Source organism: Macrobrachium rosenbergii, chromosome 41 (genome assembly GCF_040412425.1).
Source record: "Macrobrachium rosenbergii isolate ZJJX-2024 chromosome 41, ASM4041242v1, whole genome shotgun sequence".
Lineage (NCBI taxonomy): Eukaryota > Metazoa > Arthropoda > Malacostraca > Decapoda > Palaemonidae > Macrobrachium > Macrobrachium rosenbergii.
In genome coordinates, this window is record NC_089781.1 from 92,392,284 (window position 1) to 92,419,898 (window position 27,615).

At 37.3% G+C, this 27,615-nt stretch overlaps 1 protein-coding gene across 1 annotated transcript in view; it reads left to right on the top strand.

Moving 5' to 3' along the window:
* Positions 1-25,785, top strand: part of LOC136827007 (uncharacterized) — a 341,112-nt gene extending 315,327 nt beyond the window's left edge. The window contains 8 exon segments of the mRNA XM_067084662.1: positions 7,219-7,466; positions 9,710-10,863; positions 12,738-12,892; positions 14,021-14,124; positions 17,763-17,934; positions 19,418-19,584; positions 20,512-20,679; positions 20,682-25,785. Of these exon segments, the coding sequence (XP_066940763.1) occupies positions 7,219-7,466; positions 9,710-10,863; positions 12,738-12,892; positions 14,021-14,124; positions 17,763-17,934; positions 19,418-19,584; positions 20,512-20,679; positions 20,682-20,972 (2,459 nt within the window). The 3' untranslated portion in view covers positions 20,973-25,785.
* The last annotated feature ends 1,830 nt before the right edge of the window (positions 25,786-27,615 follow it).

Genomic DNA, 27,615 nt, shown 5'->3' on the forward strand with positions numbered 1-27,615 from the left:
GCTTATTCTTTGCTGTTGATATAACTGTGCCCCAAAAAAAAAATTTAACAAACTCCCCTCCCTGGTAGCTCCAACTACTTAGTGCTTCATATTGTCTGGCAAAGGACTTACACAACGTCTCTGTGAGTGCTTTCTAGAGCTTCTTTGCGTGAAGAGGCCTCCACTATTGCCTCCAAATATGGAGCTTGTGTGTTTGCGAATGCTGGTCGCCAACGGTAGCGCATCGCCAACGGTAGCGCATAAATCTGGCTTCGTCAATGCTCCGTATAGATTTTAGTCTATGCTCCTAGGCTACTTAGCACACTGTTTAAACGAGAATTAATGGCTTAGATGTCTACAGCATTTGCGCTGTTTAAATCTGAATTAATGGCTTAGATGTCTACAGCATTTGCGCTGTTTAAATCTGAAGTATTGGCTTAGATGTCTACAACATTTACGCTCTTTAAATCTGAAGTAATGGCTTAGATGTCTACAGCATTTGCGCTGTTTAAATCTGAAGTAATGGCTTAGATGTCCACAGCATTTGCGCTGTTTAAATCTAAAGTAATGGCTTAGATGTCCACAGCATTTCCGCTGTTTAAATCTGGAGTAATGGATTAGATGTCCACAGCATTTGCGCTGTTTAAATCTGAAGTAATGGCTTAGATGCCTACAGCATTTGCGCTGTTTAAATCTGAAGTAATAGCTTAGATGTCTACAGCATTTGCGCTGTTTAAATCTGAAGTAATAGCTTAGATGTCTACAGCATTTGCGCTGTTTAAATCTGAAGTAATGGCTTAGATGTCTACAGCATTTGCGCTGTTTAAATCTGAAGTAATGGCTTAGATGCCTACAGCATGTGTTGACAAAAAAACTAGAGAAGCTTTATGTCTTTATTGATGACTTTTAAGGGTCATATTTATTAGATGTACGAAAACGAGTGGGTTTGTATTATGAAATTATTGGTATCATTATCATTTTAGTGGTAATTTGACACTGTGAAACATCGCTAAAGTTTATCAGAATAAAATCAGTTTGCTAAGATTCACAACACAAAAAATCCCCTTTGGTCTATCAAAGACAAACATCAAATCTCACCATTTTAAAATCTCATGTCCATAAAGCCATTTTCCGCACAAAACATTTCTCTGAACAGTTTCCGCTTAGAATTTATTATAATTCCCACAAAACACATCGGCTGCTACAGCTGAGCCCTCTAGCGGCCGTCCTGCCAACAACCAACGATGGCCAGCTGATATTATACAAAACAAATAGAGCATGAATTACGAAAACTAGCATGTGTAATTAATTCGATATTTGCATTTTTATTACTTTTTTTTTTTTTAATACCCGTCGGTTGGCGAGCCTGCTTTTCCCGTGTGCAGGGAAACAGCCCTTTTGACGCCAGGAATGTATATGTATGTATGTATGTATGTATATATATGTATAAGTATTTCTGTATATATATATATATGTTTGTATATATACATACATCTACAAGTGTATAAATATATATGTATATATATATTTAAGTGTGATTATATATATATATATATATATATATATATATATATATATATATATATATATATATATATATATATATATATATTTAGTGCATATGTTTTCATAATTGCATATATATATATATATATATATATATATATATATATATATATATATATATATATATATATATATATATATATATATATATATATTTATGTATATATATTATATATATATATATATATATTTATGTATATATATACTGTATATATAACTATACATATGAATATATATTTACATATACAGTACAGTATGTGTATGTATATATATATATATATATATATATATATATATATATATATATATATATATATATATATATATATATGTATATATAATCACATCAGTGCATCGTGTTTCCATAATTACCTTATATATATACATATATATATATAAACATTATATATAGTATATATATGTATATATATATATTTATATATATATATATATATATATATAGTATATATATATATATATAATATATATTCATATATATATCAGTGCATCGTGTTTGCATACTTACCATAATTCTCTATTTTTTCCATTTTATAAATGGCCACTTAGCTCGGTCAAAAAAATTTTCTTTGCAAGCTAATTTTAATTTGTTCCTGTTCCACAGGAATAATAATAATAATAATAATAATAATAATAATAATAATAATAATAATAATAAAAATAAATTCTTAAATTCATTAGACAATGAACATATTACGGCTACGGTTCCCTCAAGTAATTCATAACGTAATTAGGACAACGGACCTTAATACCGACCCGTAATTAGATTGATCAGAATCATTACCGAGTTGTTTTGACGAAGGAAATTAGTCCTGTCATCCAAGAGGAAGACCTGTTTAGGAAAGTGGCGCCTAATTTAAAAAAAAAGATAAAAATCAAGAAATTTTAAACGAAAAACTGATTTTACAAATACGACTGTTTTTCGACAGTCGTAGAACCGTTACAAGATGCGATTATATGAAGATCGTAATTATTAAAAGAAAATTTAAAAAGTTAGGAATTGTAAACGAAATACTTATTTTACAAATACTGTTATGTTTGAAAGTGGTCGAAAAGTATGTATTAAAGATATTAATCATTAAAAGAATATTTAATAATTAAGAAATTAAAAACGAAAAACTGATTTTACAAATACAACTGTTTTTTGACAGTCGTAGAAAAGTAACACGATGCGATTGTATAAAGATAGTAATTATTAAAAGAAAGTTTAAAAAGTAAGAAATAAAAAACGAAATACTTATTTTACAAAGACATCTGTTTTTAACAGTCGTAGAGAAGTAACAAGATGCAATTATATAAAGATAGTAAGTGTTAAAAGAAAATTTTAAAAATAAGAAATTATAATCGAAAAACTGATTTTACAAATACAACTGTGTTTTTATATAAAGATAGTAATTGTTAAAAGAAAACTATAAAAATAAGAAATCATAATCGAAAAATTATTTTTCAAAAACTGTTATATTTGAAAGTCGTCGAAAAAGTAACACGATGCAATCGTATATATAGAAAATATTTATTGATTATCAGGAATTATATTAATTATTAGAATCTTTATTACTAGCTATTGTTATTAATATTTGGTTGCGAGTCAGATTTGTCCTCAGAAGGTCTCTCTCTCTCTCTCTCTCTCTCTCTCTCTCTCTCTCTCTCTCTCTCTCTCTCTCTCTCTCTCTCGTAATTTCCGTCTTCTCCATTATGACCTTCGCTTTCACAATATTATGACAACAAACCCCGAGACCACGATCCACGGCGCGTTCATGAACGCTGAAAAATGAACGCAGAAAACAGCTCCTCTTCGTCATATGCGTTCAAGCAGATAGCTGACCACTTGCATGTGTTGTATATACAGTATATATGTATATATATATATATATATATATATATATATATATATATATATATATATATATATATATATATATATATATATATATATATTTGTATATATACTGTATATACATACATACATATATTATATATATATATATATATATATATATATATATTAACTTTATCACATACATATTGTTCTGTGCATTATATATTAGTGATTGATCAAACTGGATAGATTTAATAAGTTACAAGCTTTCTTGGACAAACAGTCCACATTATCAAGTATGACTGTTTGTCCAAGAAAGCTTGTAACTTTTGAATAAAAACTCCATTAAATACCATCCAGTTTGAATGAGTCCTTTTAATATATATATATATATATATATATATATATTATTAATTGATAAATAGATAGATAGACACATGAAAAAATAGACAGGTATGCCCAGACCAGCAAATAAACACCAGCTTAGATAGGAAGAGGGGGGAAATAGTTCCGCTCTTTTTCCCTGCCCCCCTCCCCCCCCGCCCCCCACCACAACTCCTCAATAATAAACCCGACGAATCCTGTACCCCGTGCAGCCGACTGCTGTCCTTTAGTGGAACAATAATATTTTAGGCTCATGGACTGCGCCGTTAAACCGCAGGGCTTTGGAAGATGAAGTGTGGATATTGTTATATTTTGTGGGGAAGTTTTTTTTTTGGGTGGGGGAATTAGAGAGACTGTGGGGCTTGGGGTTGGGGGAAGGGACAAAGCGTTTGGGTTAATGAGTAGATATTGAGATTTAAAAAAAAAATGGCAGGGTGGAGAAGTATATTAAATGTAACGAAAGATATGCAACACTTTTAGTTCAATTTAGGTTTTTATCCTGTAGGGAGCGGTTAATGCCGTCAGTGCACCTCACGCGGCGCACCGTAGGCATTACTTAAGGTCCTTTGCAGCGTCCCTTCGGCCCCTAGCTGCAGCCCCTTTCGTTCCTTTTACTGTACCTCCGTTCATATTCTCTTTCTTCCATCTTACTTTCCACCCTGTACTAACAGTCGTTTCATAGAGCAACTGCGAGGTTTTCATCCCGTTACACCTTTAAAGCCTTTTTTACTCTCAATTTCCCTTTCAGCGCTGAATGATCTCATAGGTCCCAGCGCTTGGCCTTTGGCCTAATTCTTATATTCAGCTCGATTCAATTCAGTATATATTTTAGGATGCAGTAGGCAGTGTATTGTGGCTTATTCAATATGCGTGTGAGCGACTCAGAGTGACTGACATTCTCTACAGTGCAGATAAAGTGGTGAAATCTTCAATTTCCATTTACTTTTACACTTTCATCCACTTATCATTTGAAAATAGGATGAGTTCTTTCTTGATTACTCGAGCTTTCATATAAAATTTTTAAAAATTCGCGTGAGGGGTACTCATGGAATAAAGAGCCCGTGCTGTCAGAGAATCTGACACCAGTTTCCAAAGAACTGCTGTTCTTGAGTTTGCTTGTTTAGATCAAGGCAAAACTGCTTCACTACTTTATGATAATTTTTAACTGGCAGAAAATGGTTATGAAATGTAACTTTCAAATAATTTTGTCTGTTGTGTTCCAAATAATTTTGCCTTTTATTCCAAATAATTCTCTTTTATTCCATATAATTTTGTCTGTTTTCTAGTGTGTATCCGTGTGTGTGTGTGAAAGTGAGGTTCGGCATGTATTTTAACAGGCAGCCCCGTTTGCAAAAAAAAAAAAAAATTTACAAAGAGACCTCTCCTCTCATGCCTACTCGTAACACCTGCCAAGCCACCGACTCTCACATTCCGTGCAAATTGCCAATCCTAAGATTGCATGTTCTGCTATCTGTTTCATCCCTCATAACGTCAAGCCTCGGCATTCGCCTTTTACTTCCGTTTTCCCTGCATCCTTCCGCCCTTCAAGAGGCTTGCAATCTCTCTGTCCTTCTATTTTATGTTGTCTCCATCGGGACTGGGCTACTTAAAGGTATCACTGTAATATTTCAGATCAACTATCCTTAAGTACTTCCCCTGTAAGGAGGTAGCGCCGTTAGTGCACCTCACGCGGTGCACTGTACGCATTACTTGAGTTTCTCTGCAACGTTCCTTCGGCCCCCTAGCTGCAAGCCCTTTCATTCCTTTTACTGTACCTCCGTTCATATTCTCTTTCTTCCATCTTACTTTTCACCCTCCCAGAAGCAGATGTGAGGTATTTCAGGAGCGCTGAGTGACCTCATAGGTCCCAGCGCTTGGCCTTTGGCCTAAATTCTATATTCCATCCCATTCCTGAAGTGCTTCACTTCCATGTGTTGGATAGTTAAACAATATATATATATATATATATATATATATATATATATATATATATATATATATATATATATATATATATACATATATAAAATTTGTATATATATAAATATATATGTATATATACAGTATATATATGTATATATACTCTATATATATATATATATATATATATATATATATATATATATATATATATGAGTATATATATATATATGTATGTATATATATACAGTATATATTGTATATATATATATATGTAAATATATATATATATATATTGATAGATATAGATACAGATATAAAACCACATCCAAATCGAAGCTCCATAACATTTGATACCAAGCCAAAACCCGTATAGTTTTGTACCCTGCTGCGTATAATCCGTACTCTCTCCCCTTGAAGGCTCGCGCATGTAGTCCTAGAATTTCAGAACCTCCATTGATTGATTGGTTGATGAGGCATTACGTGGCGCGTAGCGTAATGCATACCGACGAAGAAGAAGACGAAGGTGACGCTTTCAAACGGCACTGTTTGCTTTTGCAAGCAGACATTGCGTGTGGCGCCGAGTCGGTATCTTTTGACACTGATTTATTATACATTTGAGGACATTTTCCGGCATGTTCGGCTACATACTTCCTTCGTTTGCTTGCTGGTTTTATTACGGTTATGCATATGATATGAATATTTGAAAGAGTTATGCGCCGTTCCCGCTACAGACAACAGAAGAGAGAGAGAGAGAGAGAGAGAGAGAGAGAGAGAATGCACAACAATTGACTGAATATTTGGAAGGTTATGCTCCACTTCCATTGCAGACAAATGAGAGAGAGAGAGAGAGAGAGAGAGAGAGAGAGAGAGAGAGCGAGAGAGAGACAGAACAACTGACTGAATATTTGAAAGAGTTATAGCCACTCCAGTTACAGACAAAGAGACAAAGAGAGAGAGAGAGAGAGAGAAACTGCAGAACAGTTGACTGAATGTTTGAAAGATTTATACACCATTCTAGTTACAGGCAAAGAGAGAGAGAGAGAGAGAGAGAGAGAGAGAGAGAGAGAACAATCGAATGTCGCTTTTGTAGCAAAATGACTCAGTTCGTCGACATATCGGTTGATTACATTTGAATGGACAAAGTATTAAAGTGACGGAATTTTACTAATTGACGTCAGTATCTTACATAACAGAACAATGTTATTTTTTATATATAAATAAAATTATTTTCGGATCTCCAAAATTGATGATACGATGTCACCAACAATAATTGTGTAACTTTTTTTTTTAGACGGAAATGAGATGTTAATTTCCGTATTTATTTTCATGGGGGATGAACCACAGTGCTCATTATTATTCATTACACTCTGGTGTTATGATATTAAAAAGAATGTACCCACAGTGTATAACCAGTGTATAACACGTCATTCCACTTGTTTATTTATAACACATTACGCTGTCATCAAAAAGGTAAGCACGGGTCATCAAACCCCGTTTTCTTTCAACTCCCGTTTTCTTCCACTCGACAGAAATCAACCTGAACTACATCCGCGTGACCTTGGGCAAGTTCCGCCGCTACCACTTCCTGAAGGAACGCCTCAGGGCCCTGACCTGGCACCACCTGTGCGTGACCTTCGGCAACGGGGTCATGATATCCTACCTGGACGGGGAGGAACAGGATCGCCACAACGGGAATCTCTCTGACGTCATAACGGGGACGCAGCTGAAGGTCGGGTCTTGGGACGCTGATAAGAGCTACAGCGGCCAATTAACGCAGGTGAGGGAGGCTGCTGACAGGTGAATGTCTCCCCTCAGATAACTCTATATATCATTTCTTCCTTCGGAGGTTATGCTTCTAACCTTGTTAGTTTGTTTGTTTCTTTGTTTGCCTGCAGGCTACCTACGAAGCAAAGAATTGTAGTTTAGATTAAAAGTTGAGTCGGGAAGGTATTGTTTTTTTTATTGTTTTTACACGATTGGTGCTTGGGAGGCAAGCACTCCCCAAGTGCTTATTAACCTTTCCCGCAGACATCTCATCATTCACAAGGCCTTTAAGGTAATCGATCATTTATTTATGTTAGTATTGATAGACTTAATTTGTTCAGGACTCTTATCTTCCTTCTTGGTCAGTCATTTGACAGGCAACGTGCTTTCATTTTGCCTCAGACAGGGAACCAATAATCTTCATAAATTTTAAAACAATGCACGTCTAGTTAGAATTGATGTTTCTGGTTGCCAATTCTTCTCTCTCTCTCTCTCTCTCTCTCTCTCTCTCTCTCTCTCTCTCTCTCTCTCTCTCTCTCTCTCTCTCTCTCTCTTTTCCTGTGACGTATAAGACCAACACAATTTGATGGTTCCAGTCCCCAACTCTCTCTCTCTCTCTCTCTCTCTCTCTCTCTCTCTCTCTCTCTCTCTCTCTCTCTCTCTCTCTCTCTCTCTCTTCCTGTGATGTATGAGACCAACAAAATTTGATGGTTCCAGTCCCCAACTCTCTCTCCCCCTCTCTCTCTCTCTCTCTCTCTCTCTCTCTCTCTCTCTCTCTCTCTCTCTCTCTCTCGTTCTGTGATATATAAGATCATAAAGTTGCCCTTTACAAATGCCTCCACCTAGAAATTAGCCTTGTTGCCCATAATTTAAAGAACTTCTCATATCCTTTAGGCATAAGTATTGAAAACCAAATCCAATTCCGATGTTCATTACGGAGCGGGCTTATTTTACAAATCTTACATTTTTTTTTTTTTTATGTCCGTAAGCAGTTCTCATCTATTATTCTCTGCCAAATTTGTCTTTGACTGTTCCCGTTCATTTCAGCTTTAATCATTCCATACTGAACGTATCCATTCGACAATTCTTATTCTTTATAATTCTTTTTACTGACGACAATTTTTTAGTGACTCAAAAACCTCACTCGTTTTTAAGTTTATTTATTTCTAAACTAATTTTGCCATAGTATACCTTGTCTGCCTTAACTTTGTATACCATTTTCAACAAGTTAATGAGTTCCTTTTTTTTATTTTACGTGTTAGTTTTATCACTGAAGTAATTACAAGGCTAAGAAAATATAATAAAAATATAAGTCAGAAATAGTGTTGACATAGTAGGAAATATTGACCAGATCCTTCTTACATTCAGGAATAATGATAATCATGATTTGATCTGTCTCAGAGGTGGCCGGTAATAAAGTCACAGGAAAAAAAAGTCACAGGTAAAAAGTCACAGGAAAAAAAGTCACAAGGAAAAAAGTCACAGTTTGGCTAGGAAAAAAAAGTCACATTAATTTATGGTGGCCGGTAATAAAGTCACGGGGAAAATTTACAATGTTTCTTGAGGGGTCATTATCTTTATGATATTTACAGCCTTTTGTTTATGTTTTTACGGTAATCCCCAACGGGCTTGTACTAAACACTCCCCAAAGGTGGGTACATACCGGGTTAAAAAAAAAAACCCTTGGGGGTCACTATCTAGGAAAGATGAATGTGACTTTTTTCTGTTACTTTTTTCCTGCGACTTTTTTACCTGTGACTTTTTTTTTACGTCAGACAAATAGTAACATTTGAATATCCCTTTCAATAAAATTTACTCAAACCAGTTTGTTTTTAAAGTGGCCATCCGGTGGTAAACCAGCTCTATTCAACATTAAAAACTATTCATTCGTATTTTTGAAGTGAGTTAAAGCAGAAGGGATATCATAATTTCTTTTTTCGTTTTTAATGAGCGAGATTTCTTTCTGTATTTCCCTTTGCCTCCTCTTACTTCTTCCTCATGAACACCATAATATTTTTTGGAAGCTTAAATTTCTGGTCAGTGTCCCTGTAGGCTTGTTCCATATAAATAGGGTCATCATCTTGTGAATAATAATAATAATAATAATAATAATAATAATAAGAATAATCAGGATTTTAATCTTCAAAATTGGGTAAAGAGACGAACCACGAATTTCTTCTCTTCTTGTAGTAATAAAGAATTTTGTCAGTTGCAATTCCAAATGCACAATTCACTGATTCCAGAACCCATTTCCAGGTGAACTTCTGGAGTCGGATGCTCTCCGCCGATGAAGTGGCCGCACAAGCAAATTGCGAGGACACCAAAGAAGGGGACATCGTGGCCTGGAATGGCCCCTGGACAGCTGTGGGAGACGTAGTCGCCTCCACAGAATCCCTGGAACAACTGTGCGCAGATGCCACTGGAAATGACTACTACATCTTCCAGGACTACACGGGCCCCGCTGCTTTCAAGATATGCAAAGGACTCGGGGGTTCTGTCCCGACGCCCAAGAACGAAGAACAGTACCAGACGATCAAGACAGCCATCGACACCTACGAAGGCGCGGGTGGGAGAATCTGCAGTCCCTTCTGGGTGGGAATCACCGACGTAGAAAACGAAGGCTCCTGGATACAGGTCACAGACAACCAAAGAATTCACCCGAAGTGGTCTGTAGCTGAGCCAGATGGCGACATCCTGGAGAACTGCGCCGTTGCAGATGGGCCAAGAGGATTTTCGGATGCCCGTTGTGATGATCCAAACTGCGTGGTCTGTGGGGTACCTCGAAGACCAGTCTGGACCCTCCTTGGTGCCTGTGAGCGATTCAACAGAAACACACATTTCATCGCATTGCAAGATGAGAATGCTAGGTTTCTCTTCAGAGGGTACTCCGATTACCAGATCGTCAAGAGTGAGGACACGGACAAGTGGATATGGTGGGACTGGCGCAAGAATGAGACTGTGGCATCGTTGCCAGAACCCGTCAACGGCGCTCCCATCGGCCGGCAGACTTGGAAGCTCCTTAGACCCATGTGCGGAGTGAACGCTGGCCAGGTTCGCCGGCTCTTGCTGACTCCCTGCGGTACGGGAAACTTCTCCTGTGACGACGCCTCTTGCATACCGCTGTTCCAGAGGTGTGATCTGAAGTTTGACTGCAAAGACAAAAGCGATGAGAGTGGATGCCAGCTTGTGAAGTTCCCTCCTGTTTATAGACCAGACCTCCCACCAGCCATCAACAGTAACCTGAAGGCCAATGAATCGGCACCTCTTCCTGTCTCGCTCTACGTCATCATTGAAAGCGCTGACGTCGACACGCCCTCTATGCACATGCATGTCAATCTGAATGTCTCCATGACCTGGCAGGAATCTCGACTTAATTTCCTGAATCTAAATGAGGATTACACACTTAACAGGTACGGATAAGTTTAAGCCTAAACCTAAGACCTATTCAGTGAATATGTATATAAATGTAAAAATCAAATCGTCTAATGAAAGTTTTGTGGGGGTACTGTGTTGTCGCCTAATTACCAAAAGTCATGTGAATAAGCAATGTATTTAGGGCCTGTTGGTCGGATGTCTTTTTATTAGAAATGTTACTATTTTTTTGGTAGTCTTCGTTATAACAACTACTTTCAAGTCCAGTGAGCAAAATACCAGGTTATACTAGGTCAGTGAATATGATGCTTCGTGCATTGATGATGCTGCAGAACGTTTCCGCAGATGTCATTCTGCTACAGGCAGGTTAGGGAACAACGCTCGAAGTTAAAAAGTTAGGGCTGAAGAAAGCTAGGTTAGGTTAGGATGTATCCCTGTTGAAAAATTTTCTCAATCTGCTTCTCAGTGTGGACGAAACTCGCAGAAATGGCGTGCAAGAACTCTTCTGCACTTTTACTTGTGCGTTATCATGGAGCTACAAAAGTATATTTTAATTAAAAATAATAAAAAAGAAATGGATGTTAACTACCTCAAACTAGACTAATTTGAGTTCGGTAGTGTAAATCAACACATGGAGAAATTTTCACTTTGGTTTAAGAGATGTCTTCTGCCCGGGAGAAAAGACTTAAACTCTCTCTTGCGATGAAAGATCTCCAACTTAGCAGTAATGGTACGTTGCAACACTAACCAGGAAAAAAAAATAGCAGAGGTCGATTTTTAGGGCTAAATTATTGAGTACAGGGATGATTGGTGACGTTGATATTCTTGAGGTTTGGAACTGGATATAAGCGAATTTTCATGAAACTGATCAGCTCAGTTCAGTTGTTATGCTGAGGTTTTGCCTTTTCAATGGCACATCAAAATTCCTTTTTGATGTTCTTGTTCATGCTGACCCGGACATCCCCAGATTGTTTGATATCCAGAATTGGGTGAAATTTCAACAAGGGTGTTTTACACAGCATCTCAGTTTCGTTGACAGTGAAAGATCTGGGATAATTTTAGATTGCAAGATAGGAACAGAGATAATTGACGTAATTTCATTGCCAGTTTTTGGTTTTCCTTCAATTCTGCTGACATTTTTACCCTCATAGAATATTCTGTGATGTTAATTCTCGTTAGACATTGCCAGCAAAGAGGAAACTAGCTAAAAAAATAGAGACAGCAAAATTTATGCCTTTTTTATACTTTCCTTGGGGCATTTGCTGCAAGGGTAGTGTACTACATTATTCTCTATGAACTGCCCTCTAGGCCTGTCTGGGGAAGAGAACCCTCAGACCACCACGTATGAGCCTATCTTCTGCTTAATTAAGATACAAGGAATCAGTTTGAATAATTCTCGCGTTGAGCTTGTATGGCCTAGCTTAATCCTGGGTGAGATGTTTGATATAAGAGAGAGTGAGAGAGGGCAGCCGTAATAATTCAGGAGGGGTGATGCTCACTTTGACCAGTTAATTTGAACACAGATCATATTACGAAAAATGTATAAGCTGTGTGATGTTATTCGAAGGGTTAGGGGAAGATGACAAGGAAGCTGAGATTCATGTTTATATATATATATATATATATATATATATATATATATATATATATATATATATATATATATATATATATATATATATATGTGTGTGTGTGTGTGTGTGTGTGTGTGTGTGTATAATTCTTCAGCATATACGAATTATGAATTTACCTCGATACATACGGACGATTAATAACAAAAAGATAATTCTCATTTTGAAGAGAACATTGCTATAAACAAAAACTAATCTATGTAATAAAATTAACCTAATACTGTACTGTACTTTCAATTCCCTGCTCTCCATCTCTCTCTAACGCCCCCCTTTCCATTCAGGGTGCCCTACGAGACCATGAAGGGCATCTGGGTGCCCGTGATCGACTTCACCAACACCAAGGGCAACCACATCACGCAGGCGGACACCGAAGCGACCATGGTCGTCAACATGTTGGGCAAACCCAGCATGGGAGACAATAAGGAACCCGAGGAATGTGAGTGCTTTCATTTCACCTTCTGCGCCTCCTTCAGAATTCCGTAGGAGGGTAATGCCGTCAGTGCGCCTGGCGCGGTGCGCTGTAGGCATTAGTAAAAGGGCGTTTGCAGCGTCTCTTCGGCCACTAGCTTTATCTGCCTTCCAGCTTCCTTTTTCAATCTCGCTGTCCAGCCTCTCTAACTATTGCTTGAGGTTTTATTCAGGTTCCACCTTTAGATCCTCTTACTTCATCACCTGTATTTTATGGGTCTCTTTATCTTTGCTGTCCAACCGCTCCAACTCCCTCTTTTCACTGTCTTGAGCGCTAAATGGCCGAAAGCGCCCCAGTGCTGGACTTGACAGCCCAGGTTTCATCAAAATCAACCCTTCTTAATATTACTATTGTTGTTATTGATGTTTTTGTTATTGTTTTCTTCGTTGTTCTTCCTATTCTGTCACCTCTGTCTTTCTTTTCTCCTTTTCTTCCTATTCTGTCACCTCTCTGTCTTTCTCTCTCCGTTTCTTTCCTTCTTCTACTACGGCATCTGTTTTTTGTGTTGTCTTATGTTGTTTCTCTCCTTCTCCTCCCTTGTGTTGTTTTTGGTCTTGGAATTCCATTTCTCTCTCTCTCTCTCTCTCTCTCTCTCTCTCTCTCTCTCTCTCTCTCTCTCTCTCTCTCAAATTTCGTCATTATACGGATAAGAGGCGATGAAGAAGGAGACCCTTAATAAAAGTGAATCGATATTTGAACATTATGCCAAGATACGATTTAACACAAGTGATAATGTTATCCAATTCTCTTTTAGTACTTCTTAAGCAGCAGTTCTTATCTATTTTATTCATGATCCAGTCATATGAAGCTTACCAATAATGCTAAATGTTTTATTCATTAATCTGTAATGAATAATAAGACTGTTAATTTTGATCAAGATAAACCTCCACTCTAGGGATTTGCAACGCTGGCCTGTGAATACCAGGCCATCACAGGTCATCACAGGTAAGCGATGCAGATCCCCAAAGTTGAAGTTTGTCTTGACTCTCAGTTTTCGGGCGATATTGCCTCCCTATGATGCATTACGCCTGCACTCACTTCCTAAATTAGTACTTAATGATTGGTGAACTAACATTTTTTTCTCTCTGAATTCAGACGAAGTCTACGCCGGCCCTGAGAATCCCATCAGCGTGAGAAGAAAATACAGCATCACTTTTCAGTGTCAGTTTGATCTCAAGATGTACCCCTTTGACGTCCAGGTACGGAACCTGTTTTTTTTGAGGTTGTACCTTTTTTATTACTTTTTATTCATAAGACGTTTTTTTCACTTTTATTTATATAATTTTTTTGCTAAGTTGTTTTTTCTAACTGTTGTGAATTTTTATTTTGGGGGTACTTTCTTTTGGGGTTTGATCTTAAGATGTACCCCTTCGGTGTCCAGGTATGGAACATGTTTTTTCTTGAGACTGTACCTTTTTTTATTATTATTTTATCTACAAGAGGTTCTTTTCCACTTTTATTTATATAATTTCTTTGCTAAGTTATTTTTTTTCGAACCGTTATGAATTTTTATTATGGATTTTTATCTAAAGTTTTTCCCGTATTTTTATGGATACTTTCCCTACCTTTGGAAATTATCTGTTTTTCATTTTTATTTACTACCTTCTTGAGGTGATGTTGTCATATTTTATAGATTTATTTTGTTAAAAGGACTGTTCTTACTTTTCTTTCGGTATTGAAAAATTTTTTTTTTACTTTTAGCCTATGAATTTTTGCTTACTAATGTTAAGAATTCGTTTATAAATCCCGTTTTTTTTATTTTTACCCAAAACAAACCACATTTTCATACAATAACAATTATATTTATGAAATGAATATTTGAATAATTACGGACATTTTTGGCGGAGCTGTTCTCTTTAGTCAGTTCTGGAAATGAACTATTTTCTGAGTTGAAAGCTGATTGTTAGTAAACCTGACTTTTACACTAATTGACTGAGAGACTGAGAGCTTGAAAAACAGTAGTCAGCTGTGGGTATTAAACGAAGAGTTTAGTCATTTCTTCAGCTGCTTTGACTTAGCAAAGGCCATATAATTTTATTTTAGCAATTCTCAGTTAATTTTGAATTCAACAGTTACACTATGCGCCTGTATTTTTTTAGTTCATTAATACAATATGCAATTTTACTTATATTCTAAAAACTGCATTCACGCTCCCCCCCAAAAAAAAAAATCGTTAAGCATTTTAAGTAACGGCATATATTTATATCCATGGAGCCACAAATCATTCGTAAGGAAACTTATAAGAAAGTTTGAGATTTTAGATACAGATTTTATTTCCTAGACATTATATGACTTTAGATGAGGTCTGCTCTATCCATATGTGCTTTTCCTCTCTTTTGGAATACATAGAAAAAACATCTCAAGTAAATTTTTAAGCCCAAGTTTTCATATATATTTGAAAATAATTCCTAAAGAAATTTTGCCGTTTCTATACTTTGAAGAAGTGGCAGTAATAACAGTGGTAGTATATGAAATCTGAATAGTTACTCATATTATTATTATTATTATTATTATTATTATTATTATTATTATTATTATTATTATTATTATTATTATTATTATTTGGCAAGAAAACCAAAACGTTTGTGTGTAATTCACACTTGTGTGTATTTTGTTTAATCCAAGGCAGACTTATGTATGAATTCGTGTAAGACTGACTGTAATGTGTAACTCATTCAGTCTAAGAATTACTGTAATGTGTAATGCATTTAATCCATGACTAACTGTAATGCGCAATTCATTCGACGTTAGACTGACTGTAATGTGTAATTGATTCAAGGTCAGACTGACTGTATTGTGTAATTCATTCAACGTCAGACTGACTGTAATGTGTAATTCATTCAACGTCAGACTGGCTGTATATGTAATTCATTCAACGTCAGACTGACTGTAATGTGTAATTCATTCAACGTCAGACTGACTGTTACGTGTAATTCATTCAACGTCAGACTGACTGTAATGGGTAATTCATTCAACGTCAGGCTGACTGTAATGTGTAATTCGTGTAAGGACTGACTGTAGTGTCAAATTCATTTAATATGAGACTGACTGAAATGCGTAATTCATGTAATGTAAGACTGTAATGTTCAATTCGTTTAATTCAAGACTGACTGCCATGTGTAATTCGTGTGAGACTGACTGTAATGCGTAATTCATTTAATCTAAGACCGGATATGGCCGCGGTACCCAGTAATAAACGGCGTAACTTAGGAAGGAATTGCCAGGCCTGGCCCCCCGGGGAACCGTGTCCTAAGACAGAGGGGGCCTAATTTAAGTTTATGAGTAGCCACAGGGAGCCAAATCCCTCCCCCCCCCACAATCTTCCCTGAAAAAAAGTCTCTTTAGCTCAAGATTAAAGCGAGTCGCCATGTTGATTGTATAGGACGCCTCTGTGAGATACGAAAAGCGGTATAATATGGAGTTTGTAATCCTATATACATATGTATAGGGATTGGAATATACCATTTAGGCCAAAGGCCAGTCGGTGGGACCTAGGAGGTTATTCAGCGCTGAAAAAAAACAAGTAAAAAAATGCGCCGAAGGTTCTTTGGCTCAATCGAGTTTTCTGTACAGCGTATAATCAAGGCCACCGAAAATAGATCTATCTTTCGGTGGTCTCGGTTTAATGCTGTATGAGCCGCGGCCCATGAAACTTTAACCACGGCCCGGTGGTGGCATGTCCTATAGCGTTGCCAGACGCACGATTATGGCTAACTTAACCTTAAATAAAATAAAAACTACTGAGGCTAGAGGGCTGCAATTTGATATGTATGATAATTGGAGGATGGATGATCAACATACTAATTTGCAGCCCTCTAGCATCAGTAGTTTTTAAGATCTGAGGGCGGACAGAAAAAGTGCAAACAGAAAAAACGCGGACTGACAGACAAAGCCGGAACAATAGTTTTCTTTTACAGAAAACTAAAAATGAAATCACTGTTAGGAGAGGGTGGGAAGCAAGATGGGAAAAAGAGAATATGAACGGAGATATAGCAAAATGAATGAAAGTAGACGTAGTTGGGGCCGAAGGGATGCTGCGAAGAACATTAAGTAATGCCTACAGTGCACCGCGAGAGGCACACTGACGGCACTAACCACCCACGGGGATTTACTAATAGACTCCTATATACCGTAATATTACTGTAGACATACTAATAATGCGATAATATTGTTGTTTTATTCATGGAATTGAGGCTAAAAATCGGAGCATTGGGGCTATTTCAGCCAGACAGCTCTAGAGAGCAAGACAGAAAGTCCTAGAAATTAAACGAAATGAAGTACAAGGGTCTAAAGGTGAAACTGTGAGAAAGACCCAGAGTTGCACTGAGAAATAATAGTTAGAGAGGTTGGACAGCAAGATTGAAAAAAGGAAGTTAAGTAAACAGGCTAAAAAGTGTTTGCAGCCTGGGCCGAAGGAGCGCTACAAAGACCATTTAGTAATGTCTACAGTGCACCGCGTGAGGTCCACTGATGACACTACCCCACTGCGGGTAAAATATTATTGATGTTGTTGATGTGTAGCTCTGTGAAATGCCCTGACGTTGCCATGGCAACCTAATTATTATTATACCTTGAGGGCATACAAGAATGGCCACCTACCATCAAACTCATTTGCGCCAATTATCATTTTCGTATCCCAACAGCTGGAAAATATTGTTGTCGTCGTTGTTCTTGATTTTTATCGTTGCTGTAGATTTGCGAAGCGCCCAGAGTTACCATGGCAGCCTATTTATGATCATACCCTGAGGGCATGCAAGAATGGCTACTTGCCATCAACTCCATTTGCTTTATAAAAACCTTTTCTTTCCATTTGCATCAGCGATCTTCTCCCTTCCAGTATTGCCACATGGAACTGACAATGCTCTCAGCCTCCAACCGCCTCCTGGTCTTCGACGAGGCGGCCACGGACGCCATCTTCGAGGGGAACCCCAACCTCGTCGAGTACTTCGTCGGGAACGTCGCCATCGAGTACCTCAACGACAGGGACTTCGCCGTCATGCTCGTCAAACGTGAGTCTCCTGTGGCGGCCGTCTTGAGAAGCTGGTGTATTGTTGTTCTCTGGGTGTTTCCGTTTTCTATGAGTTGTAGTCTTCCGTATTTTAAATCAGTGATTCTTACCCATTTTCAGTGTGTGCACCCCTTTCAAATCAGCAGTCAGTTCTCGCACCCCCTGAATCACTGAAATAAAAAAAATATTATTATTATTATTATTTATTTTATTTTATTTTATTTTTTGCAAAAAAAAAATAACACGCATATATAAAAATATATTTTGCTGTAATTATTCACAGGCATGCTGCACCCTGAGGAACCTGGTGCGAGCACCCCTGGTTAAGAACCACTCCTTTAAATCGTTGAACATCTTACTCACCCATTCTTTAAATTCCTGGATCTTGCCTTCTTACATTTTTTAAATCCTCGAATTTCTTACTCATCTCTTCTTTATAACCCTGAATCTTGCTTTCTGCTATTCTTTAAATCCCCAAAATGCCGTACTCATTCATTCTTTCAATCCATGAGCCTTGCTCTCTCTTTCACTCTTTAAATCCCTGACTCTTACATTCTTTATAATCCCTGGTTTTATTAATTCAACGTTTTTTTTTAATCCATGACCCTCAGTAGTCTGCCATGTCCTTCAAATCCTCGACTCTTTCAAAATTCGGTGCTTTAGTTCCTATACACGTCTGTAATCATGCTTGTTTTCAATCCTCCACCCTTCCATTCGTCCATCCTTTAAAAGGCAAATCTACTACGTACTTATCCGGTCTGCAGTGTAAGTTGACAGCATAGTTGTATTCACTGTTGTCGATAAATTGCAAACATATCGACAAAAATGTTTGTTATTCTCTCAGTATTAAAGACCCGCAAACGTTTTTGTCGTCGATATATTTGCAACTTATCGACAACAGCGTATGCAACAACGTCTGGGCCCGCCTTAAAGATGATTGGCAAGGTTTTTTTTTTTCAAAAATGGCCGTTGTCATATGAAGGAGAAAAACAACCAGAAGAAGAAATGCAGACGAAAATAACAGATGCAGATAAACAAATGCAACCGGCGAATAGATCAGTATTGCCCTTAACCGGATCTTTCTTAGATAGTGGATACATACCGGTTTTAACCCGATGTATCCACCTTTGCGGCGTGGTTAGTACAAGCATGTTGGGGATTACCGAAAAAAACACAAACAAAAGACTGTAAATATCATAAAGATAATGACCCCCAAGAAATATTAGTCCTAGGTAACGACCCCCGAAAACTCTGGGGCCAATGAATAATTGGAGGAATTTATTTCTGGTGATAAGCTGTAGGTCCCGTTGCTAGGTAACCAATTGGTTCTTAGCCACGTAAAATGAGTCTAATCCTTCGGGCCAGCCCTCTCTAGGAGAGCTGTTAATCAGCTCAGTGGTCTGGTTAAACTAAGGTATACTTAACTGTCTATAAAGATCCCCTTAACCTAAAATACATCAGATTCTTCTTCTTCCCCTCTGCAGTGCAACTGCTGCGCCGATCGGGATTCATCATCATGAACGTTTACATTCCGTCGCTGTGTCTGCTAGTGATCAGTTACCTCACTCTGTACTTCACCCTGACGAACTTCCAAGTGAGGGTCCTGGCCTCGCTGACCTCACTCCTCGTCATGGCCACTCTCTTCACCCAGGTGAGACAGATGTTTCGTTTTGTTTTTGGGGGTAAATGGATCGTGTTTTTTATTATTTTTTTTTTTTAATGGTGTTCCATTTTCGATTTCAAAATGTTCCTGGTGTTTGAGTCTAAGCCCTGTTCTGTTAAGATGGTTGAAATGTTCTTTTTTTTTTCAATTATTTACTTTCAGATATTCCGTTTTATTTTTGTGGGTAAATGGGTTGTATATTTCGAAAAACTGTTCTTTGTTTTTATTGGTAATCCATTGTCGATTGTGAAATGTTGCTTCTGCTTTGTGAATCGAGACCCTAGTCTGTTGCAATGGTTGAAATTTTTTTCCCATTATTTCCTGTATTTTGATCAAGGTCAGATTTGATTAAGAAAATATTTGTTCCAGTCTATTTCCCTTTCTTAATTTTAGTCAAAGTTACATTCCATTAAAATTCTTATTTTTTCCATTATTTGATTTTGATCAAAGCTAATTTTACTCAGCCTTTTAATCAGTCAAATTCAGTCCTAAATCATTATCCTCAAATTTTTTATGGCATACTTTTGAAATCATTCAAACTTTCGAAGTAGGTCAGTAAATCAAAGGCCTATTAAAACAAAACGTATAACCATTTTTTATACGATTCAATCTTGTTCAAATGCCCTATAAAATCCCTTGAAAATGCTAATATATTATTCATCTGTTGCATTCGGTTCCATCAAAACCGGATACATTTGAAAACGGCGCTGCTGCTGGGATGTTTTTTTTTTCTAAGACCTAACTCCCTGCAAACCATAGCAAGCTAATTCAATTTATAACAGTTACTTTTCGCAAGAGTGTTTTCTGGAAAGGTGTTCTACTTGTAAAATGGTTTTAGCGCAACATGAAAACAGGGTACAGCATCTGCCCCCATGGAACTCTTCCAGCACCTTGACCTCTACTCCTTCATTCCAGGCCTCGTCCTCCCTCCCCAAGACGTCCTACTTCAAGATGGTCGATGTGTGGCTCCTGTCCAGCATCTTCTTCATCTTCCTCATCATCGTCGTGCACACCGTCGTCGACAGAATCCGCGAGTGGGAGCTCCTCCCCCAAGCCCTTCCAAGTCGAAGCCCTCCGACAAGAAGAAGGGCTCCATTTCTCCCACGCCCCTGGTCAAAGCCGCCGACCCCACGGACGACGGCGCCGGGTCGCCCGAGGAGAAGATCCCCGACGTCGAGGAAACCTCGCCCGAGCTGAGGGAGAGGCACACCATCGTCCTCGCCGTCTGTCAGCCCACGTGCCCCTCGGACGACTGCACCAGCGAAGGGATGCCCAAGAAGTACATCTACGAGATGATCATCCTCGTGGCGCGGATTCTGGCGTTCGTCATCCTCATCTTCTTCAACATCGTTTACTGGTCCTTGGTGTCATCTTAGAGACTCGGATATCTAGAGATCTCGTTGCGTGGCACGGTCTTTGGATGGAAAGGACCTGCCCCAAAGTCATTGGTTGCCATTGGTATCGCTCTGGAAGCTCTGATTGCCTGAGTCGGTGCGCTTTTAGTACTTCACAAAAGCACCATGGCGCCGTCGCACGGACGATGGTTCTACACTTGATGGCATCAGCAGCAATGCTGTTGTCTGAGATCATTGTGCATTTGTAAGTACAAGAAAGGTGGCACCTTCAGGTTACCTTGGGTAAGTAGCTGACTGGAGGTGTGAAATCGTCGGGTGAGGAGGCGCCAACTGTCTCTTCCCTGTAACTTGAGCGTGAATCCCAATACATGAGGGAAAAGTTAGATTACAGTCTTGAAAACAAATCCCATTCCACTGATATAAATAAAGTCTAAAGTCTTATTATGATGGCAGACTGTGCTGTTGAGGTTTTAGACAGGTGAACATACCCTCTTTAAAATCATCCTGTTCTCGCAGAGTAAGTTTCCATCTTTGGAAAATCTCAGATGTTTTCTGGAGCAGAGGAAAAGTCAGCCGAGTCTGATAGTCGTGACCTCCAAGTTTGGTGAGGTGTGACGAATCGCAGATAATGAACTTTTAAGGTATAGAAAACTTCGAATATCATTCTGCTGTTTGCACTTTTGTCACAATTCTACTTTTTATTTCTCTTTAGGGAAGTATAGTCATAGACAGTCACAGGATTGTATGATACCTGTAAAGTGATTGCAGTATACTAAAACCATATATCTTTGTGTGATATAGATACTTAAAATATGAACCTTGTGGATGTGGTAATGACCGTGCCATGTCTGTGAATCTGAACAGTCTTTAAAAGAATTAATTTTGTAAATAGAATAAGATTCTATTGTATAGGATCATAAGCGGTAATTTTAGTATATTTATTTATCTGTAAATAAAGACAGTTTATTTACATTCATATAAACAGACAAGTTCTTAAAAAAACTGGTATCTAATGTTATGTAAGTATATTATATATATATAGATATATATACAGTCAACTCCCCTTTCTTGCGTAACTTACGGTACATAACTTACGGTACGTAAGGAGATGAGAGCGCATTGAAACTCCTCTTATTCTCGGTTAATGTACCCTTTTGGAATATGCTGAAGCACGCAATAGCATTTTAGTTCAAGATACTAGGAACCAGAAAGTAAAGAAGACAGAAGAAGGTGTTGGCAAACTAGCTGAAAGGTCTTGACGGATAAAGAATTTTCAAGCTAGGTTTGAATATCACTGAGTCGTAAAGTATATTTTCTTCTACTAGGATAATCAAGACTTGGTGACCTTCGTTTTTGCTCAAATCATATTACGACACAAGTTGCTGGAATTAAAGCAGCTACTCCCTAATACACTCACCTACACACACACACACACACACACACACTGACATATCAGTCAGTATAAAAACTTTGGATATCTTAACCTCTGATATTAATTTTAAATTTATTTTCACTTACTGAAGGACTTATGACTAGCTTGTCGCAAGTTTGGAATTGTGGTTGCAGACAAATCTCTTAATGCATGGAAAGTATCTGAGGAAGATGGTGGAATAGCACGTACAATATGCGAAATGGCGTTCCTGGGATTTGCCATCAGCATAATACTATAAGCTGGCTTGACAGTCAGTATTAGAGTGCTGACTCATTGGCTTGTGTGATTATTTGCTGTGCTGGAAGGCGGTAGTATAATATTCTTCAAGCCTAGTGATCCAGAGAGCAATGTTGGGATGTAAGAACAGTGCTGTGGGCGAAATATGGCTGATCATCTCTGTTGGTTGGTCAAAATCCAGAGGTCTACACTAGGCTTCCTACTCCCTTTCACACCTTGATATCTATATGGGCTGCCTTAAATCAAGGTTGTGTGCTGGATTAAGCTTGTTTGTTCTAAACCGACCACCAACCATTCTCTAATGAACAGAAGAAAGAAGTTGCCATTTCACTGTCACGAGCAAATTTTAATGTTATTGTTTGGAATGGCCAGAGAAACTCCCCTTATTATAACAAATCCGAAGGAATTGTTCTAAACATAAACCATCTGCCTGTGTCTCTACGACACTTGACAATCATAATAGCTGTAGTAACTCTCAGTCATTAATGAAATTCTAGGGAATATTGAACTTATCAAATGCTCTTTTAAATAATGAAACTGGCCAGCCAAACCCAGACAGCTCATCATCACAGCCTTTTTTTAAGCGTGCTTAGTATACGCTGATAGGCTTCATGATTTTCTACCCCAGTGCCGCTGTGGTTAGACGGAACAGTATAATGATGCTGTTGAGCAGGATTTTAGAAAGTTAAAACTGAACTCGCTTATTATTTATTCCCAACGGAGACAATACTTGGATATGCCTTTATGAAGCTACTGCAATATGCAAGACTCGTTAAAAAGAAATTTTATCTACAAGCTTTATTTTACAAGACATTCGCCCAAAATAGTGGAACTACTCCGCGACATGTGGAGTTGATGGTTTTTATACAAACAGTGTCTCATTTTAGCTAACCAGATTGATATTCGTTTCTTTTGATTCTTATATCACCGAGGTGCATATTGTATACATATACATATATATACTGTATATATGTGTGTGCATAATGTTTATATACATATATCTGCACATAATATAAAAAGTACGCTTATCCCAGATAGTATCCAGGCACTCTGTGTACAGTTATGGCTTTTCAAACAATTATCATTCCCTATTATCAGTGTAAATACTGTTCGACTGATTGCGTCACTATGAAAAGCTTGTCATGGAAGCTGTCTGTTAAATTAGTCAAGAAGCCTAAAGCTCCCTTATTGTATTTTCATAACTCCTCCATAAGTCCTTGCAAAGTCTTTCAAGCCTCTTCTTTATCAGAGCCTTCCTTCCATGTAGCCTCACTTGTGCTTCTCCAGTGTAAGCCCATTCACTGAGCTTTCTTCATATGCCTTTAGATAGCCTCTTCGCTTCCGCCATCAGGCTAATCATTTTTCTAAGACTGACATCCTCTGAGGGACCCTCCTTTTGATAAACCTACCCTTTGAACCCAGCTCCTTTTCCCAAACGTTGGACTGATGAGAGAAGAAGACACAAGACGAACACAGAGGATGAGAGAGAATAAAATAAGTCAGCAATCAGAAAGTAGCATCGTCTGAAGAGAACTTTTCATACACCTTCCCTCTTGACCCACTTCCCATTCCCTGAGAGAAGAATTTCGAGGACAAGCGCTAAGCTTAAAAGACGACTCTTTAAAGTAAGGCAAGAAATGTTCTGTAAATATTACCCATAAGCTAATTTAGAAAGGTGTATCCGAATCAATTCTTTGGCAAGAGCCAGTGTCAGCGTAATGCCCCCTTTTTTCTAGAGAGAGGAGAACCACTCGAGGGTGCTATGAATGCCTTGAAGTGAGGAGAGCCGCTACAGAGCACAACAGGAGAACACCTCTTTTAGGTTGTCGTCGGTGTACCTTTGCCTCTCTCTCTCTCTCTTTTTCCAGTGGTTCGTTATTTTGTGTCGCGGAGGTGAAACACTCATTGAGGGCTGCTCAGAGTAGAGCAAGAGCCCGCCTATTCATAAAGTCAGTCTGATCTGATCAGCGGCAGCATCGAAGTGAACCAAGACACACCCAGAAAAAACAGTAATGCTTTGGAGGTTAGTAGTTGAAGGACATTTTGTTTTGCTGATGCTGCCTCATGGTAGGAAATCTTAAGAAACTAAGACGTGAAGAATGAAGAACTTGACGCTTACAATCATGGAAATAACGAGTTAAACAATGACGCGTATTGTAAACAGTGAACCGATGACTGAAGAAATCTCGATCTTTGTGTTTGTGAAAGGTGACTTCCAGTGTTCCTTTGGTTCAAATGGCCTTTGCATTCTTTTTTTATGTATACTAAGGCATTCTGCCTCTTCAATTGCTAACGTTGGTGTTTCATTCGAGGGCAAAAATATTCTTTAACACAGATCCGAATTATTTAGTAAGTTAAAAAATTAAATTAAAGTCAGAACTGTAGGCTATGTCCATCCTCGGTACATACAAAATTTCTGAAATTTTAGTGGGTTAAGGTAAATAGTTCGTTGTTAAATTTTCTAAACTGCGACCTTCATAAACAAAACAAATCATTACCATCTTACACAGAAATTAATTCTCGGGAGGACATAAAACACAGTTAAGATTAACTTAATCCTTCCAGTGTATCAGAAAATAAAGTTGACTAATAAGTAAAACGGACGAGATTTCTCGGATTATATCAAGATTGATTAAAGGTGAAATCTGAGATGCCGCCCCCGTCTCCCTCAGCCTCCCCCACCCCACCCCACCCCCACCCCTGACTTGCCATCCATCCCCTGCCCCCATGGGCACGTCACCTTAGGACAGGTTAGGTTTGCCACGGCGCCCTCAAATAATTAAGTTAGAATCGACATTTTGCAGTTCATGGCAGACGGCCGATCTAAGAAGCCTGCGGGAGTCTCTTCGGGTTTGACAAACTGTCGCTCATAAAATCTCATTTACTTTCGTTTGTTTTAAAAAGTATTCTATATTCTTACTTAGATTATATTATAGCCTCTAATAAATTGCCGTCCTTCTACAGAAACTCGGTTTGAAAACTTTGGCCGGTGATCGTTGCAATCTAAATTTAGACAAGCCTCTGGCCCTGTGGAGAAAAGGTTTCTTGGGTTAGGTTGACAGGTTAGGTTAGAGAGAAAGATTATCAAGGCCAAATTAACCCTTCCATATATATATATATATATATATATATATATATATATATATATATATATATATATATATATATATATATATATATATATATATATATATATATATATATATATATATATATATATATATATATATATATATATATATATATATATATATATACACATCACATGTAGCAATCTTTTATATTCATTGTCATTTCATGCGTACTACCATCCATTTCAAATTAGTTCATTTCATCTTAATTTTAGGTCAAATTAGATTATTCCCCTAATTATGCTGGAAACAAGGAGGTCCATTCCCAGGCTACAGCGGTTGTTTGGTTGGATCTAAAGAAAGCTGTTTAGGAATTATTCCAATTTTTTCATGTAAACTCAAAGAGAATTTTTTCTTCTCATTATGAACAAAAAAAAAGACAATAGATTATAGATTTTCCAACTCAATTTTGCTGTTATAGGTTTTTCAAGTCGTATGTTTTCTTATAAAAAGACGTACAGTATATTGTAAATATTTGATTGATGTTTTATCTAAGAATGTTTTTTTTTTACATTTTAATTTCTTCGTTTGCAATATGTTTCACTTAATAAAAGAAATTTAATTGTAAATTTTCACTGGTATTTGTCAAAAACCATGCTTTTTCTTCTATATATTCATCTGACTTGGAAAAATTCAACCACATTGTGAATTTGTAAGTCAAGCTTTGTACTATAAAACCATCTCCCGGTTCGCAGAATTTGAGGAGTGTGTTTCAACTGTATTAGGAATCTTGTTATCTTTCTTATTTTGAGATTCCACAATTCGAATCGAATCATAATAAATAACGAGATATGTTAAATTATTTTCTTATAAGTTTTCGCCAGTGTATGTTTATTGAAACTCGTATGTGGTCACATCAAAGTAACAAGCACGAATTGACAACACACTGACGGCAATCTGATGGATGAAGGCCTTTAGCTGGGAAATAAGTTATATCAGCTTCGAACTGTCAGGGAAAGTCAGTCTAAATGTAATTGCTCTAAGCCTCCCGAGATGATGAATGCTATAGTGTTTGCAACCCAGATATCTTCAGTAAAAGAGTTTGAATGATTCATCAAAGATCTTCAACTGTGGATGGTCTTCTTGATCGTCTGAGATCATGATCATCATCATCAGGCGTTGAACGATTCATCAGAAATCGTCAGTGATAGTCAGTTTAATGTACACAGTCTTCTGAAACATTAAAAGAAAGGATAACTGAAACATTAAAAAAAAGAAAAGATGTTTTCTTCACAGATGAATAGATGATGTTTGTGCAGATGATTTCTCCTGAAACCGACTTTGTCAGATTGAATGAAATGTGGTTGTTTCGTTCAACAGCGGTTGCAGAGTTTTGATGTGACAAATCTTGCAGTTTTTCTCATAGACAGATGTCAAGAAAATCCACAGAGGAAAAAAATATTATTGTAATCTTCCCGTTATGCGAAGACTGTGCTTTTAATGCCTGCAGTATCAATTTCCTTGATCACGCTTCCGAGATGGATGCTTGGCCAGTATTTTTCGCGAGTTGGAGAAAACTTAAAGAAGAAGAATCCTTTGATAACAGGGAGCGTGTAGTGCTTATGAACAGCTGCCTTAAGAGCCATTTTTAAATGATGCATCCTAAAGGTTATAATGATATGGAAGATAGTTTTTATATATATACATAAAATATATATACATATGTATATAATTTATATGTATATTTGTATATATATTATATTATTATATTATATATATATATATATATATATATATATATATATATATATATATATATATATATATATATATATATATATATATATTATAACTGGTGGCTGACCTCAAACTTTGATTCCCGTTCTATCCGCACAAAAAATGAAAGACAATAGCCAATATATAA